The following is a 16,935-nucleotide window of genomic DNA, read 5'->3' on the forward strand; positions in this document are numbered from 1 at the left end:
ATAGCTTTAAAATTGGGTCTCAATTCACTTGTGCTTGTCTTTGTGTGTAGTGTGTACTTTATCCAGTCGGTGCGCACATTTCAAGCATTTCAAGGATCTATTAGAGAATCAGTCATTATTTCTCAAGAAGCACACGTAAGAATATAGAACATTTTAAAAAGGATCGTTGGTTCTGAGTGCGAATAAATTGGCAAACACAAATGCACTGACTCTGCAATATTCCTGGCATTCACAGCAATACACACTGATCTGTTACTTGTGGGTGTCTCATAACAATTGTTGCCCTTGTCTTTTGTGAGGCCTTGCCAAAGCAAGGTCAAGTCACAGCGTTCTTTAGTAGCAAATTAACAAAATAAAGTCCAACCAGAGCAAGATACAGAAATTAGAAGAGCTCATGGATAGAGGGGTGAGAGGAAATATTTCATCCTGGCCTTACTAATTTATATAATTGCTGCGATCTTGTGATTTGGACCAAAACATACCAACAATGCGCTTGCAAATTAATTAGTGCTCTATTGTGGGCCCCACTTCCTGCCTGGCAGGCTTGGAGCGGCGTAGTTCACACTGAGCAGCAGCGTACAAAGACAAAATAAATCAACAATGTACTGTATCAATAAGAACTGACTATGACAATTAGTTTTTTTGATCTGGTTAGACAATGTGGTTCCTTAGACAATGTGACTTAAATGGAAATGGTTGCTGTTCATCTTGATTATGGTTGCTGCTAGAAAGCAGTAGAAAATCTGTTCTTTAGATCAGTGTCCTTGAAATCAAGCCTGTGCTTTTTGTGTGTGTCCATCTTTACTTCCTCTGTCCAGAATTCAAAATAACAAGCTTTGCAAATATTACCATGATATAATGACTTATTGTAGCGGCATGGTGGGCAACTGGTTTGTACAGTACATCCTCTTTGCAGGTCAGAGGTCGTGGGTTCGTTATCCAGATTCTGGCCTTCCTGAGTGTAGTTGCATGTTCTCCCCATACTTGTGTGGGTTTTCCGCACTTCAGTTCCTCCCACTAAAAAAAACATGCACACGTTAGCTTGATTGAAGACTAAACTGTCCATAAATGTGAATGTTTGTGTACTTGCGCTCTACTTGGACTCTAGCTGCCTGTGAACCAAATGAAGATAAGTGGTATAGAAAATGGATGGATGGACTCTTACTTTGCAGTCAATGACTGTCTGAAGTGTGAAGCGCAAGGACATCAGTGTCTGCTTGTTTATGGTTATAGCCGCCTTCGTGTTTGTCTTTAATAAGTGACGTGTATCAACATGCAAGCACCACATGGTGCCTTGGATCATGAATTGTTCTTTTCCTTATCAATATTTGTATGCCATTCTGACACAAATTGGCCTTGGATTCATCTGTCTACAGTACAAAAAGTCTAATCTGGAGATCGCCACTGTGTTTTTCTTTAACACCTTCCCAAACATTTTCTTATCTTGCTTATAGACGTAGAGCTGTCCTTCAACTTTGGTAGCTTTAATCAGACTGCTGCCAAATGCTCAATATCTGACCTTTATCCTAATTGTATATGTTAAAAAAAAAAAAAAGGAGTCTGCTCTGGGTATAAAGGCTGTGTAAAAAAAAGGCACTTTGACATAAGATACTACAAATTGAAAATACTATTTCCTACAACCCATGTTGGTCATGGCCCCTATTAATATTGCCTGGTGCAATAATGCAGATACTGTTCAATGGTATGGAGCAAAGACTGTGGTTGTCATGTGCCAGGTGCACACTGTTGACAGCTTGCTATGTGAGTCATTGTGTGACTGACCGCCCTTAATCTCATTAGGCTGGTCAAGAACCGTTAGTGTTTGACACACTGCTGTCACTGCTGTGAAAAGATCAGTTGCATTTAACTATGATAACAGGATGCTAGATCATCAATTATTATATATGATTAGTGGTATTGAGTGCAATATTCATCTAAAACTAATTTCATTTCATTTCATTATGATCTAGAAGAACTGCACTAAATAAGGTAAGGTCATAGATGTGTATGTCATCACTACTGCAAATTACAACCGAAACAATATACGTTTGTGCTTGAATGCACAACTGTAAATGAAAGCAAACTGTAAATCTGCACAACTGTCAATGTAAACGTGAAACAACGCCTAATGTCACAAAAATGCTATGAACCTTCACCAGAATTCACATGCACATAATTTCAACTTCAACTTCTGAAAATACCAAAACAATTGCCACAGTATTTGTGATTTTATGGGTATTGAGCCTTTTCCTCACCATACAGTGCACTCAGTCATAAGTTTAAACTTAAACACAACTGTACATATTAAATTACTATATCCAGAGTTACTCTACAAGTATAGGTGACATGACACTACAGGTTAGGGGAAAACACATACTATATGCTTGATACAGGTCTTGTATTGGATTATTGTGTTGTGTGCGTGCCTAATGTTAAAACCGCTGATTTTTTATTTATTTTTTGTTCAGGCAAGAACCCGCAAACTTTAGAAAATTAGTACAAAACACTACGAAGTCAGAAGCACCGTCCACTACAACGCAGCATAGTTTCACATAAAAAGAGTTAAGATGACTTCTAACGGTGTTTCTCTTGTCTTCTTCCACCACGTTGATGGGGGGACAAGTCCAAACCGGTTCTTACGTGGATGGGAGGCCGGTTTCAGCTGGCTACGTTGCCGTAGCAACGAGCTCCCTATAAATGCAAGACGGGACGTCCACTGCTTTCACTTCAGTCTCAGCCAAGTGGAGGAGGAGTAACGCTAGCTGCGGCTCCATTGTCTAAAGAAAAACGTTTTTTACACCCCAGAGCCCGAGTCTAATGGACAAACTCTTTGTAAATGCTTTTTAAGGTAAGACGTCCATTTTTGTTTTTTCGGGCCTTGTGTTGTACATAAATTTTAGCTAACGGTTGCTCGTTAGAATGAATGACTTTAACACCCCCCGTGGTGAAGTTTTTATTGTGGTTTGATTTCGACTGCTAATTCAAAGATAAAACAACATGGAACGTGAGTTTTACTACGCAATATACGCTTTAAGAAACGGTTACTGATTACAGGCAGTAAGTTGCTAGCTACTTAGTCAGCTTGTTTACGCACATTGCGAATTAACCGCCTGGCGTTAAGATGAGATATATTATATATATTTATAGATCGTGCTATCTAAATGAATGAGTCACGCCTAAGATCATCGCTCGTGTTGAGTCGAGAAGTAGCCTCATGGTGTGGAAAACGGAACCGGCAAACTGACGTTTACGTAATTCGTCCGCCTCCATTTGTTAGTTTTGATGTCGTTCGTATAAGATGAAGGCGTATCTTGTAGGCGATTGGATGGAATCTGTCCTGGGCGGGATCTCTTCTCCACGTTTTTTTGTACGTGTGCCCATGTGGTGTCAAGTTTTCCTGAATCAGTAGTTTTTTTCTTTTAATGCGACGTTGCACAACTGAAATGATTATATTTTTGTTAGTCTGATTGGAATAATGTGTACAGTATTTGGTATAACATTCATACATTTGATTAGAAACTGTATGTTTACTGAAGACACACTATTTGTTTATTCCCTTGAAGAAAGTGCTTCTGTTATTTTAATTCTGTCACTTCTCTTATCAGAATCATCACTCCAGGCGAACACACACTGTCTGCTCAACAGGCCCTGGCCTTGAGGCTTATTTAAAGGGGTTCAACTTCACTGGTGAGCCACCTTGGATCTCCTGCACCTGAGGAACGGACTTAAAAATTCCGTCTTTTATCTATCCAGTAAGTGCCGCACTGGCTCTTCACACTATTTACTTTTTGTCATGAGCTCAGTACTCACCGTTGGCTATGTATGTTGCAACACTCTTCCAGCTTCTGAGTGACCATTTTTAAAGGGCCTCTTGCAACCATGAATACTACTGCCGAGTTTGATTTCTCTTTCCTTGAAGAGGGCTTTTCTGCCAAGGATATTGTAGAGCAGAAGATCAATGAATCATCCATGACGGTAAGATCTTCTGCTAGCTTGTCTCTAATTTTGCTGTGCTTTTCTCTTGTATGATGGATGAGGGTCAAATCTTTGTACGCCATCTTTCAGGATGACAGGGATGCCTTCTATGTGTGTGACCTGGGGGATGTTTTGAAGAAGCACTTGCGCTGGGCAAGGGCACTTCCTCGCGTCTCTCCTTTCTATGCCGTTAAGTGCAATGACAGCCGGGTTGTTGTGATGACACTGGCCTCACTGGGAACTGGTTTTGACTGTGCAAGCAAGGTGATTATTGGAAAAAATTTGTCCTGCTCTTAATAGCACGATTGAAATCTAATGGCTGCATTTGTTTCTTACCCCCAGACTGAGATCCAGCTTGTTCAGTCTCTGGGAGTGGATCCGAGCAGAATCATCTACGCAAACCCTTGCAAGCAGGTCTCTCAGATCAAGTATGCTTCTGCCCACGGGGTCCAGATGATGACCTTTGACAGCGAAATGGAGTTGACAAAAGTGGCTCGCTATCATAACAATGCCAAGTAAGGTTATATATAAAAGCCTTGTGCTGTATCTCTTCTGTCTGAACTCCTTTTACTGTTTTCCAGGCTGGTGCTGCGCATTGCCACCGATGACTCCAAGGCAGTTTGCCGCCTGAGCATCAAGTTTGGGGCCCAACTTAAAGCTTGTCGGGGGCTTCTGGAGAAGGCCAAGGAATTGGGGCTGGATGTGATCGGCGTCAGCTTCCATGTTGGAAGTGGTTGCACTGACGCGGAGGCCTACAAGCAGGCTATTACGGATGCTCGCTGTGTCTTTGATATCGGGGTGAGTGAAGACTGCTATACATTGACTAGCTGCAAGGATGTCAAATGTGGCTTTTTTTTTTTTTAAAGATGGGCAGGTCTATGCTGCTACAAAGACTTAAAATAATACTTCTCCAATGTTAAGAAAAGTCACATGTGTTCAGTCTTAATTGTTTATTAAAATCAGCTACCTCTTATCAGCATGATCTGGGATTCTGCATGACACTTTTGGACATCGGAGGGGGTTTCCCTGGTTCAGAAGATACAGAGCTCAAATTTGAAGAGGTATCTTTCTGTTTATTTTGTATTAGTTCTTCTTCCATGCCTTGTTTGATTTGGTTGCATCTTGACTTGCCATGCAACAATTTTCTTCTGTATAGATCACTGCAGTAATCAACCCAGCCCTGGATAAATATTTCCCTGCTGACAGCGGTGTGAGGATTATTGCTGAACCCGGTCGCTTTTATGTGGCCTCTGCTTATACCCTAGTTGTTAACATTATTGCCAAAAAGGTCCTCATGGATGATGAGTCTGCCTCTGATGGTAAGGGCAGTTTGCTTTTAGAAATGCACCGCTTTTTGTTTGACTTGTCGGTGACCAAATTGATGATTTATGCTTACATGACAGACGAAGATGAAGGGATCAGTGACAGGAGCCTCATGTACTATGTCAATGATGGAGTGTATGGGTCCTTCAACTGTATTCTGTATGACCATGCTCATTGTCTCCCAACCTTGCACAAGGTAAGCTGAAAATGAACTTGACTCCTTGCAAGATGAGACAATAGCGTTAACAGCTAGTCTGCTATTCTTCCATAGAAGCCCAAGCCAGATGAGGCCATGTATCCCTGCAGCATCTGGGGCCCAACATGCGATGGCCTCGATCGTATAGTGGAGCAGTGTAACCTGCCCGACATGCATGTCGGCGACTGGTTGCTCTTTGAGAACATGGGTGCATACACTGTGGCTGCCTCTTCCACGTTCAATGGCTTCCAGAAGCCTGACATTCACTACGTCATTTCGCGGCCCGCCTGGTTCGTACATGTCGTACAAGAATTTGTTTAAACGTACATTAGGTTGTGCAGATGCTTATTTGATCTGTGGTTTCGGTTGTAGGCAACATGTGCAGCAGATCTGCTCCCAGGGTCTGCCGGTTGCTGTGGAGCCCTCCGTGCTTGAAGTTCCAGCCTGCTGCGGAAGAGAGAGCAACTTGGAGATTCCTGCTAAGCCCACTCAGGCCCGTGTGGTTTAAAGACAACATGATTCACAATAGATCTCGCATTAAATGCCTTTCATTACAGGAGCAGCTTTTTTTTCTTTCTTTTTTTTTGTCTGATGACAAATCTCGGCCAGTTATTTGGAGAAGAAGAAGAGTATATTGTCGCACACATTTTCTATATTCTGTGTGGAAGCTAATAATTTTCAATTAGCTGGATGCTTTCATTCAATAATGGCTGCTATAATGTATTTTGAATATGTCCATTTCACAGAACCCTGTATTAATATTTTCCCATGTGTAAAATGTACATCGTATTGTCTGATGCTTCATGAAGTGGTGTCTTTATCAAAGCTAAATATTCATCAGTTACTAGGAAGTGACATGTTTCTATCAAACACCTTGCTGAAACTTCTCATTTTTATTCCTATGTAGAATGGGTCATGTTATGCTTTCGGTGGCACCTTATTAAAAAAACAAACGAATCTTAACTATTGCATGTATCCACAGGGACTTAAAAGACAATACTGCCGCTCTTCTCAATTAATTTAATTTTGTGGTTGTATCCTGGCAAAAGCAGAACATGTGGGTTGTAAAAGAGATGGGATTGCAATTTCATGATGCTTTCCTATGGAAACGTTTGCAAGTTTTGTATTTTTTTTTTAAATAAATTTGCAGAACTGATCGATTTATTGAAAGTTTGATCCAACTTGGACTACTTGAAGACCAATAAGTTCTAACCAGTAAGGCATTTGCACAATGGTTCAATAGCGCCATCTCCTGGGTAGAGATGATGCTAACAATTGCTTTTACCAGCAAGTCATTTGACAGCATTATTAAATGTTTATCAACGCACTCACATACACTGCAATACTCCAATTGGGTTTATCTTATACAACTACAACCACTGTTATATTTTTAAATTGTGTTACTAAGGTAAGGATACAGTTTGAATGATAATGCTTTATTGTCTTGATGAATCATTGATTATACAAAACAGAATCCTTGGCCATTAACATTGGTAGTCAAGGATGAATGCATTTACATTTTAAAATCAAAGTAATCCTCACAAATCAAATTACCACGATCCAAAATCCAATGCTTTTCAATGAGCTAATAAACCCACTTTGACTTGTGACATAAGCTTGGAGTGCCCCCATCCCCATTTTTTTTATTAGAATGTTTTTTGTTTTTTATGTGTAACATTTTAAACGTGAGCTCGGAATTGTCTTTGAACAAACATGGTAGTTTGGAGCATGACATTTTGGCGTTGTCTTGTCACGTGACCTATTCCAAAACTCAGACAATGAAAAATGCACCTTGGTCTCCCTTATTTCTGTTATTTTATTTTATTGTAATGAAAAAATGCTTGTTTTTTGGTCAGTCTGTCACAATTTATATATATTATTAAATACAATTATAATGGGAATCACTTATATGTCATTTTATAATATAAACTAACCTGCCAGTGCTGTAAATTTATTTCCTTCAAAGAGTTTTTAAAGACTAGAAAAGTGTATTTTTAGCTTTTATTTTTTATTAACACGTAATATGTAAAAACTCCAAAGCCCAAACCATTCAAGCTAATTCAAATCAAAGAAACAACAAAGCATCAGCAACATCAAACTGATTTATACCGATTTACCACTTTTTGATCGTTTTTTGAGTGGTTCAAGATCTATTGAGACAGATTATTTAGTTTGTGCACTCACAGCTGGTAAATCAAAACACATTTTCTGATTAAAATGGGTTTTCATTACGCACAGGTACACTCGCACACACACTGTTAATAAAAGAGATACCAAGTTCGAATTTGACAAGCAATAATTGAAAATTTAATGAAAAATAAATAGTGAGAATCAGACATTGCTTTTAATTTGTCGGTCAACAGAAATCATTTAGAAATTAAGCGAACACATGAAACAGGCCTAGACAAAAATAATGGTACTCTTATTCTTATCATAAGATTTTGTTGCACACCTTTTTTATGCTATCCCTGCAAACAAACAATTTCTCTAACATTCGTAAACGTCACCTCTCAGCAGGCATTTTTTGCCCACTCTCCCTGAACAAACTTAACCCAGGTTTGAAGGATCATTTCTCGACACTGCCTGTCCCAGCTCCTTCCATGATGTTCAATAGTGTTTAGATCAAGGCTTGTACTTGTAGAAGGCCACTTCAGATTAGTCGATGTTTTACTGGTAGCCATTCTCAGGAGTGACTCTTTCTTCTTCTTCTGTGTTTTCTAACTGTGCCAAATATAGCAGATAAGCCCCAGAACTCGAGTAATCGATGGAATTATCGATATTTGATAATCAATTTCAAAAGATTAAGATTTGTAAGTGTTGGAGTTCACCTTTAATTTATTTGGATGTTGTTCTGCGCTCTTTTGTTACCATTTCTATTATCCGTCTCTTGAATTTGTGATAAATTTTCCTCCAGTGGCCAAGTCCAGGGGTGTTGACTATAGTCCTGTGGATCTTTTGATGTGCAACTGTAGTCACATCAAGCAGAGTGGAGCCTTTACCTTTAACGTGATTCTCTTTCTTTCTAATCTCCTTTGAAAACTCGCTCATTCGCTTCCTCTGGTCCATTAAAGTACAAGTTTGAAGACACTTGAGATGCTAATTAGAGGACACGCTTTGGTTGAACGTGACCTTTTCTCGGCGTGCCATCATTTGTCCAGGCGAGTTGAGTTTGTTTTTAAAAATATTATTGTTGGACCACAACTGAAACACAATGTCTGATTTCCATTAGTCAATTTCCATTACATCTGTATTACTTTTGCCAGATGAAATTATTTCTAGTATGACCACTGTGGGCATTTTTTCTATTAACAGAGGTGTGTTTGCATGTGTTTGAGTCATAGCATATCATTTCACAACAGAGATCCCTTTACTCTCGTAATGCTTCCTAATATACTCAACGATGGCTTTCTCATCATTAATTTCCTTCTTAAACACCATAATGTAACACTTGGGTGCCAAGTGACAGTAAAGGATGCTGTAGCTAGAAATGAGAATGGCCGCACTCTCAATGGCTTGTTTGTATGCCCCAAACAAATTGATGTAAATGGGAATGAAGAGGATCCAAATGATCAAATACAGCAGCATGCTAACGGTGATTAAACTTGCATTTTTGTACAGATCCGGCAACTGCTTCCCTTTGAATGCAAACAGGAAACAAATGAGGGCCAAGAGTGCATTGTAGCCTAACATAGCAACAAAGAATTCAGTGGAGCCTTTATGGCACTGCAACAGGATAGTCCTCGTTAAACTCTTGGGTTTTGCAGATGGAGGGTAAAGGCAGAGCCATGGCACACACAGAGCCAGCTGGATTCCAGATACCACAGCCACGACAGCCACTGGCTGGTTGACCTTGTTTAGAAAGGACTTTGTCTTCAAGCCAAACTGAAAACCCACTAAGATTTGCAGCAGGTTTGCTAGAATACAGGAGATACACAGAGAAAAAGCGATTCCAAAGAGTGGCATGCCAATCATGCAGGAAGCCGCAGTGGGTTTCCCCGGAAAGCTAAACGTGAGGCAGAAGCATGTCAGCAAAGAAAAGAGCTCCAAAAAGCACAAGTAGCCCCCCACAGCCTTCACAATGGGAGTGCCACGATGGATAGCGAACAAGGCTGCAAACACAAGCGTCAGAACAATACCCAAGGCTTCCAAAAAACTCAACATGATAATGAAGGGATCCGACCAGCCCAGGAAGTCAATTTTTTTCTTCAAACATTCATTTCTCTGCGGAGATGAATACTCATTGTCTTTGCAGCGTTTACACTCTGCACCTGAAATATATATTTTTTTATTAGCAACAAGTGCGCTAATGCTGTTTCAGCAATTAACTCAACTCAAATGCTAATCATCTTTTTGCAACCAAATACCAAATCTAAATTTTTAAAAGTGATCACGTAACAATTATTCTTATTGAATTAAAAATATTACTTACTATCTTAAATAGTTTTGTATTAAAGTTACACATGTTTGCAAATACAGTACATTTGACAGTTCCACACTTCAGTATATGTAACATTCATGTTTGTTGAAAGTCATTTTTGTACTGCGCCTTTTTCATTAACTAGCCAGACCATACTGTACTTCATCATTAGATATACACTCTAAAAACAGTTGGGTCAAAAGTAACCCAGTTATGGATAAAAAATGGACCGATCCACTTTATCTCACCCAACTTTCTGGATGGTTTTATACAAAATGACCCAATGTTTTGACCCAAGTAAAGGATATGACCAATATTTATGAGTTGTTTTACAATAAAAGTCCAATTTCTTGACTCAAAGTTGGGTCCAATTGACCCAAGTAGAGGATCGGTACATTTTGACCCATCGTTGGGTTATTTTTAGAGTGTACAATACAGTAGATATATAATGTAAAAGTTCCCCCTAAAAAATAACTTGAAGATATGCATTAAAAACATATAAATATATTAAAAAATATATATAACATTTAAAAATATGATATGTGGTGTTCTCCAGGGGTCAGTTTTGTGGCCAAAACTGTTTATATTGTATATTAATGTGTCTCATTTATTGAAGTTTGTGTTATTTGCAGATGACACAACTATTTTAATTTCTGGTGAGAAAATGCAGCTTATTTTGGATGCAATTACCTCTGAATTTAAGAAAGTAAAAACATAGCTTGATAAAAACAAGTTATCAATCAATTTAAACAGGACAAAATTAGTTGTGTTTAGTAATGTTAAAATAGGGAACTGCACAAGATTGCAAATTGAAGGTGTAGATATAGAAAGAGTAAATGACATTAAATTCCTGTGGGTAATTGTTGATAATGAAATCTGCTGGAAACCACACATTAAATATATTGGATCCAAACTCTCTAAAAGCAACTCCATTCTGACAAAAGTCAAACATTTTCTCAACCAGAAATCATTACACATTCTGTACAGCTCTTTAGTATTACTATATTTAAATTATTGTTCAGAAGTTTGGGGAAACACTCTGTTTCTGTTGCAAAAAAAAAAGAGCTATAAGAGAAGTCCATAATGTAGGATTTCTCCACCACACCAATACACTGTTTCTACAATCTAAAACTGTAAAATTCTTTGATTTTGTGGAACTCAATACTGTACAATTGGTGTATAAAGCTAGACATAATTTACTGCCGGGCAATATTGAAAATATGTTTTCAGAGAGACAGGAAGGTTATAGTTTGAGGGAAATTCATAACTTAAAGACAAAGTATTCAAGAACAACATTGAAGAATTTCTGTACATATGTATGTGGAGTGAAAATTTGGAACAGGCTGAGTACTGATTTACAACAATGTCCAAACATAGACCAGTTCAAAAGGAAATATAAAATCAACATTTTTGAAAAGTATAGGGAAGAAGATGTGCTTTTTAATGAAAAGTGACATTGGTTGATGTTATTATTATTATTGTATTATTATTAGTATACTGTAGTATTGTTGCTATTGATAAGGAAAAAATATATATGTATATGTAAAAGTATGACAGTATATGATAAGGCACACTGTTCAATGCGTTCACAATTAACTCATTCACTGCCATTGACGGCTATAGACGTAAAAAATTCATTTGAACTATTTCTATTAGTTTAAATTTTGTTTCTATTTTGTTAACAAGAGTATGAAAACCTTGATTTTTTAAAATTGTGCATTTAGAACAGATATAAAATTTGTGATTAATTGTGAGTTAACTAGTGAAGTCATGCGATTAATTACGATGAAAAATTTTAATCGTTTGACGCCCCGAATTTTTAATTATCCTTTAAGTCGCATCAGGCGATTAAAATGTTTAATTGTAATTAATCGCATGACTTCAATAGTTAACTCACGATTAATCACACCTTTTATATCTGTTCTAAATGTACAATATTTTTTTTCCTAGGTTTTCATATTCTTGTTAACAAAAGTGGAAAAAAATGTTAAACTAATAGAAATAGTTCAAGTGAATTTTTGACGTCTATTTCTTGTTTATTATAGATATCTACTATTTATTGTGTAACGTATGTTAAAAGGGTTAGGACCTGATAAGTTTATGCTTCTTCCTATTCCTTTTCAAACATGCATGTGTAGCTCATGACTGGGTCAAACACTGTGAAACTTTCTTATGTTGCTTTAGTTGCTTGAATGTTGTGTTTGTTGTTTTGTTTTATATGTTTTTTATATTTTGTCTTTGCACATGTACTTTTATAATCAGTTTGTTTTTTCTTTATATTCATGTTTGAAATTTTTTTTTAAAAGAAAAGAAAACAATTCTTACCTTCTCTTGTGGAATATTCCCCCTCAGCACATGGAACGCAATCACTGCAGCAATGCAGCTGTGCATTCTGCTTCTTTAACTCTTGTCCAGGTTTGCAAGTTTTAGAGCAATTGTAAGCCGTCAACTGTTTAATAACACAAATGAATAGCAGAATATCTAGACATGATTTTGGCTCATAATAAAAAATGACTAAACTTACCTTCACACTATGCATTCTTTGCACAATGTCCTGCGGGACCACAATATTTCTATTTGGCCAGTATTCTCCAATGATTTTGATGATTTCATGTTGTGTCTTGGCTGCTGTGTCCCAATGCAAAATGTCATATCCTAAACTGGGGTCGCCATTTATATCAAAAAATAAATGGGTCCTGTCAACAGTGAAGTTGACCTTCTTTATTTCCATGAAAAGCTATGGAGACAAGCATGGACACAATTTGAAAGGGAAGTCAACCCTAAAAAATTCTTTACAATAATATTTGTATGTACCCCCACAAGTCTAAACACAGCATCCCGATTAAAATTGTTTATTTTTAATTATTTGTGGAATGTGAGTTAAGCAACAAAATCCACTGTTTTTTCTACGTCTTAGGAGGCGGCCATTTTGGCACTTGCTGTTGACTGAAAATGGCATCACAGTTGCTCAGGGCTCAGGCTAAATAGAATAAAGTGTAATTGTACATCCACTACAGTAGGTGGCAGTGGTACTCTTATTGTCTGAGAATGTTCAAGCAATATTAGCTCTTCTGCAGCAGTATACAACAATTTAATAGACAAATTATACTATTTATAGTCATGGCGGAAAGTTGGGGTGGCGGGTGTTTTTCTTCCTGGAGGGGAAGTGTAACAAAAATATTTGAGAAGCACTTCGACAATTTTGCTGTTAACCTGCGGTCACTTGAATTAGGCTTAACTATTTTGTTTAATGCTCTTAGGTCACATTCCGTTAAAAGTATTTTTATAATGAGCATGCATGAGCCGTTTATCATTCTTTCATAAAAAAAAGAGAACTTCTGAATAAAGACAGTGAAGTGATGAAAATAGATTATTTTCTCACCCCCCACATAAGGTGCATGATTTAAAGGTGGAACATGCGGAAGTGTGGTCTATTACGACGCAGCCCCCTTGTCACATGACAACCACAAACCTGGCATTTTGAGAGGTGTGTGTTGTAGACCTTTTATATCAGGTAAAACATGAATTATCTTTCTATTTAAAAAGGTGAGCTTGCCCAACCTGTTTCTATCAGCGTTTTCCAAAATGGATTTGCAAAACAAGCCTTGCGAGCAATACATTCTTTGGCACGTCAGATTGAAAAATATGCTGAATTGAAACTTTGATATTACCTCCAGTGCGGTGAATTTAGTATGCCGTTTACAGTTTTGATGGTCACATTCCAGTAAGCGTCTGATTCCCTCAACAATGACTTGCACAGCTAAGTAGACACAGTAAATGTCATTTTCCTCCATGTGACTGGCCAAGCATTTTAAGTCCACACATTGACCTGTCTCTTGCATCGTATGTGTTAATATGCAATTGTCTCTTTTGTCATTCCGTGACTCATTTGAGCAAAGTGGGTAATGAGTCAGGTAATGATCGAGGATTGTGTTTGTTGTTCCGTTGAACATGCTCATGATGTAATCTTTAAATCCGGGCACTACATTCCTCATGGAGTCGAATCCAAATACCTGCCCAGCCATCTCAATACCTGGCAAAGTAGCTAGCGTTGTCGAGGTGGACCAGGCATCACTTGCAATCCAAGTTCTGTTCAGCTTGTATTTAATGGCAGCTTCAATTAGAATAGCAACATTGGAACCCTTAGTGAAAATCACAATCGCCTCAGCAGTGGATTTATTGACGTTGTCCACAAGATCCGCCAGCCTCTTGTGGGTTTCGGAATTGTTCTTGGAAAAGTCACCAGGTAGAATGTCGATGAATTCAATGCAGACGTCCTTTATCTTGCTGAAGTAATGTGAGAGGCGATCACTGCCGTACTTCCCATATTCATCGTCACTTCCTATGACGGCCACCGTTTTCCAGTTGAACAGCTTCACCAGCTCAGCGATGGCCTTTGTCTGATATTCATCGCTTGATATTGTTCGTAGAAAAGTGGGGAACTTCAACTTCCTGCTGAGCAGCTCGCTGGTTGATGCGTAGCTAATCTGTATCATGCAAGAATATGCCTTGTTAGAATTGCTTTGCAACTGTGTTATAAAGCCTTTAATATATATATATATATATATATATATATATATATATATATAGGGAGAGAGAGAGAGAGAGAGAGAGAGAATATATATATATATATAATAAACACATGTTAATCAGAATTGATAATATAATTATCAGGTATTGTTACTACTTGGTATTGGCGAGTAATGTAAGTATGTGTGCTCATACTCTGAATGAAAAACAAATCATGCACTGAAAGTTGGTAATAGCAGTATGTTACCAAACATGGTTCCTTGACTTATTTAAAAAAAAATAAATAAATAAAAAAAAAATAACTACCATCCCTGGCAAAAATTATGGAATCACTGCTCCTGGGGCATGATCATTTAAATGTTAAATTTTTGGAGGAAAAAAAAGGTAAATCATACGTTTCACCCCCCCAAAAAAATTCAAAATGCCACCCTTATGACTTTAAGAAACGCTAAAAAAATAATAATAAAGCAAAAAAACAATTGTAGTCCTAATTTTTATTTATAGTGTCATTTTTGATTCTGTTTTCCTTGTGTGTCTTCCTTGGTCTTGTTAAGTGTGATCCTGCCCTTCCTCGTGTGATCCAATCAGTGCCCTCTTGACTTGTGTCTTGCCCCAAGTGTGTCTTGTTGTGTCGTTAGTGTCTGTGTGTTTAGTCTGCTGTCTCCCCTCTGTCTGTCGGTTCATTGTCTTTCCTCGTGTCATGCTGCCCGTTTTTGCCTTGTTGTTCCCCCCATGTTTTGGTTCTAGTTTTGGTTTATCTTCAAATTTGTAAGATCGCTTTTTGTTTGTAGAAATTAAAATCCCTCTTTTGATTTAACCTCTGCCTCCTCGCCCTGTCTTCCCGCATTTGGGTCCTCAAGCTCCCCCGTCTTGACATATAGAAAGTAGAGGAAAAAATGCTAACACTACACTACAGCACTGTAGTACTTTGTTGTACCACCGCTAGCTTTTATAACAGCTAGCAGTCTGAGGCATGGACTTAACCAGTGACAAGCCGTGTTCTTCATCAACCTGCCTTCAATTTATTCTCATTGTAGGTTGGAGCCTTGTTTCGTGGGACATCCACGATTCAGCTTTTCTCTCAAAAATTAAACAACATAATCAACCTCCAAGAGCCGTGATTCCATCATTTTTGCTAGGTGTTGTATATACAAACACATACAAAGTCAAACTGTGATTTCTCACTTGTATGATCATGATGGTTAAAAATACATTGAAGACTAACCTGGGTAACTGATGACAGAGCGACAGTCCGTGCCACTGCGATTGAGACCTCAGAGAACCTCTCACCAATCACTGCCATCACTTTAGGCTGGACAAGCGAAGCATTTGGTGGATGTAAACATCTTTGAGGGTCTGACAAGTACCGGTCCTTCATAAGCTCGAGAGTGGCCCTGATGGCTAAGGTGGCATCTGCACATGTGTCGTAGATGTGGTAGCCCAACGTGATGTTAGGGAGAAGCTTGCGTTGGTTCACTTCTCCAATAGCATATATCATCATTTGCGTTTGTAGAAACATTTGAGAGCTATAGCTGAAAAATATCAGAACACAGACATGAAACGATGCACTCACGCAGGTGCCACTTTTCAATGAGATGGCACTTACTGGCTGCAGGAAACAGGTCGAGGTATTGTGGTTCTGTTAGTTTGTAAGTGAAGTGGGAAAAGTCCTCCAATAATGATGTCACCTGGAAGGTATGCATTTAGCAAGGTGTTCTCTTTTGATCCAAGCACAGCCACAATGCTTACAAGTAGACCAAAGAACAACATTGTGGATAACTGCAATGGATCTTTACATACGCTTTCCTCTTTGCAGTATGAACGGATTTGAGGACAAAAGGCTAACTTATATAGCAACTTCCCCTCATGGAAAGTCAGACATGATCTTTTCTATTGTCTGAGCAATGGAGAAGTGAAATAACAGGTATCTAAAGGGCTTAGATAAAAAAAGATATATCTTCATTTATTTATGTGATTGCCATTGACATTAGCTATGTGAGCTAATTAAAATGTTCACATTTACCTAATCTTAATATAACTGTGTGCATGGCACAATTCCAAAACATTTATTTTTTGTTAATAGTATAATTTCTATGTATTTATGAGGTTGCATATTTTGTATAAGAGATTGGAAGACATTTTTTTTCCCAAATTTTAATAATTTCCCATGTAAATTTTCATATGCATGTCATGGTACTTCCTAACCACTGTAATTGTAAAGGTCTTATGGCAAAGTGCTGTTCTTTGCTCATGCGCATTACATTTTGCGACCAAAAAAATAATTTTCAAATATGCAGTATGCTGTGTAGTGCTCGTAGTTTTGTTCTGCTTCTTTGCTTGCTAGCATTGTCTGACACACAATGTGATTGTGTCAATGCAATAATGGGAAGTAACTAAGTACAAATAGGTACTGTGTATGTTTTCCTACTTGATTTATGTATTTGCAGTAAGTATTTTGTTAACACACATTTATTATTCTTACTCCTTTGTCAAA

The 16,935-nt window shown here is 38.0% G+C and overlaps 3 protein-coding genes across 4 annotated transcripts; 1 reads left to right on the forward strand and 2 right to left on the reverse strand.

The window, feature by feature from the left end:
- Positions 1–175: 175 nt before the first annotated feature.
- LOC144061411 (G-protein coupled receptor family C group 6 member A-like) lies at positions 176–16,265 on the reverse strand. The gene is made up of 6 exons (XM_077581892.1): positions 16,048–16,265; positions 15,667–15,973; positions 13,583–14,398; positions 12,436–12,648; positions 12,237–12,360; positions 176–1,017 (listed from the first exon to the last, which is right to left on the reverse strand). The coding sequence occupies exons 1-6, from the start codon at positions 16,209–16,211 to the stop codon at positions 725–727; spliced, it is 1,917 nt and encodes a 638-aa protein (XP_077438018.1). The 5' UTR covers positions 16,212–16,265; the 3' UTR covers positions 176–724.
- odc1 (ornithine decarboxylase 1) lies at positions 2,683–6,650 on the forward strand. Of its 2 annotated transcripts, XM_077582098.1 has the most exons (11): positions 2,683–2,848; positions 3,606–3,752; positions 3,843–3,975; positions 4,066–4,239; positions 4,318–4,490; positions 4,557–4,773; positions 4,953–5,036; positions 5,132–5,294; positions 5,379–5,494; positions 5,570–5,784; positions 5,867–6,650. In XM_077582098.1, exons 3-11 carry the CDS (start codon positions 3,880–3,882, stop codon positions 6,000–6,002), a joined length of 1,374 nt encoding a protein of 457 aa, XP_077438224.1. In that variant the 5' UTR covers positions 2,683–2,848; positions 3,606–3,752; positions 3,843–3,879; the 3' UTR covers positions 6,003–6,650. The 2 variants fall into 2 exon arrangements, with proteins under 2 accessions (XP_077438224.1, XP_077438139.1); XM_077582013.1 differs by having other exon boundaries at positions 5,132–5,494.
- On the reverse strand, positions 6,841–10,318 carry LOC144056793 (G-protein coupled receptor family C group 6 member A-like). Its single transcript, XM_077573862.1, has 2 exons — positions 10,288–10,318; positions 6,841–9,762 (listed from the first exon to the last, which is right to left on the reverse strand). Exons 1-2 carry the CDS (start codon positions 10,316–10,318, stop codon positions 8,840–8,842), a joined length of 954 nt encoding a protein of 317 aa, XP_077429988.1. The 3' UTR covers positions 6,841–8,839.
- Positions 16,266–16,935: the final 670 nt, after the last annotated feature.

This window comes from Vanacampus margaritifer, chromosome 1, assembly GCF_051991255.1.
Source record: "Vanacampus margaritifer isolate UIUO_Vmar chromosome 1, RoL_Vmar_1.0, whole genome shotgun sequence".
NCBI classification, from domain to species: domain Eukaryota; kingdom Metazoa; phylum Chordata; class Actinopteri; order Syngnathiformes; family Syngnathidae; genus Vanacampus; species Vanacampus margaritifer.

Bases quoted from the DNA above. Each gene is read 5' to 3' on its own strand.
- LOC144061411 (XM_077581892.1), bottom strand. From the start codon at position 16,211: ATGTTGTTCTTTGGTCTACTTGTAAGCATTGTGGCTGTGCTTGGATCA. The intron at 12,649-13,582 runs GTAATATCAAAG...TTGTCTCCATAG, and splicing joins CTAAATTCACCGCACTGGAG to CTTTTCATGGAAATAAAGAA. The intron at 1,018-12,236 runs GTAAGAATTGTT...TGTTTTTTTTAG, and splicing joins GGAATATTCCACAAGAGAAG to TGGGAGGAACTGAAGTGCGG.
- LOC144056793 (XM_077573862.1), bottom strand. From the start codon at position 10,318: ATGGGTCAAAATGTACCGATCCTCTACTTGG. The intron at 9,763-10,287 runs GTCAATTGGACC...TATATATTTCAG, and splicing joins TGTACCGATCCTCTACTTGG to GTGCAGAGTGTAAACGCTGC.
- odc1 (XM_077582013.1), top strand. From the start codon at position 3,880: ATGAATACTACTGCCGAGTTTGATTTCTCTTTCCTTGAAGAGGGCTTT. The intron at 4,774-4,952 runs GTGAGTGAAGAC...ACCTCTTATCAG, and splicing joins GCTGTGTCTTTGATATCGGG to CATGATCTGGGATTCTGCAT. The intron at 5,495-5,569 runs GTAAGCTGAAAA...ATTCTTCCATAG, and splicing joins GTCTCCCAACCTTGCACAAG to AAGCCCAAGCCAGATGAGGC.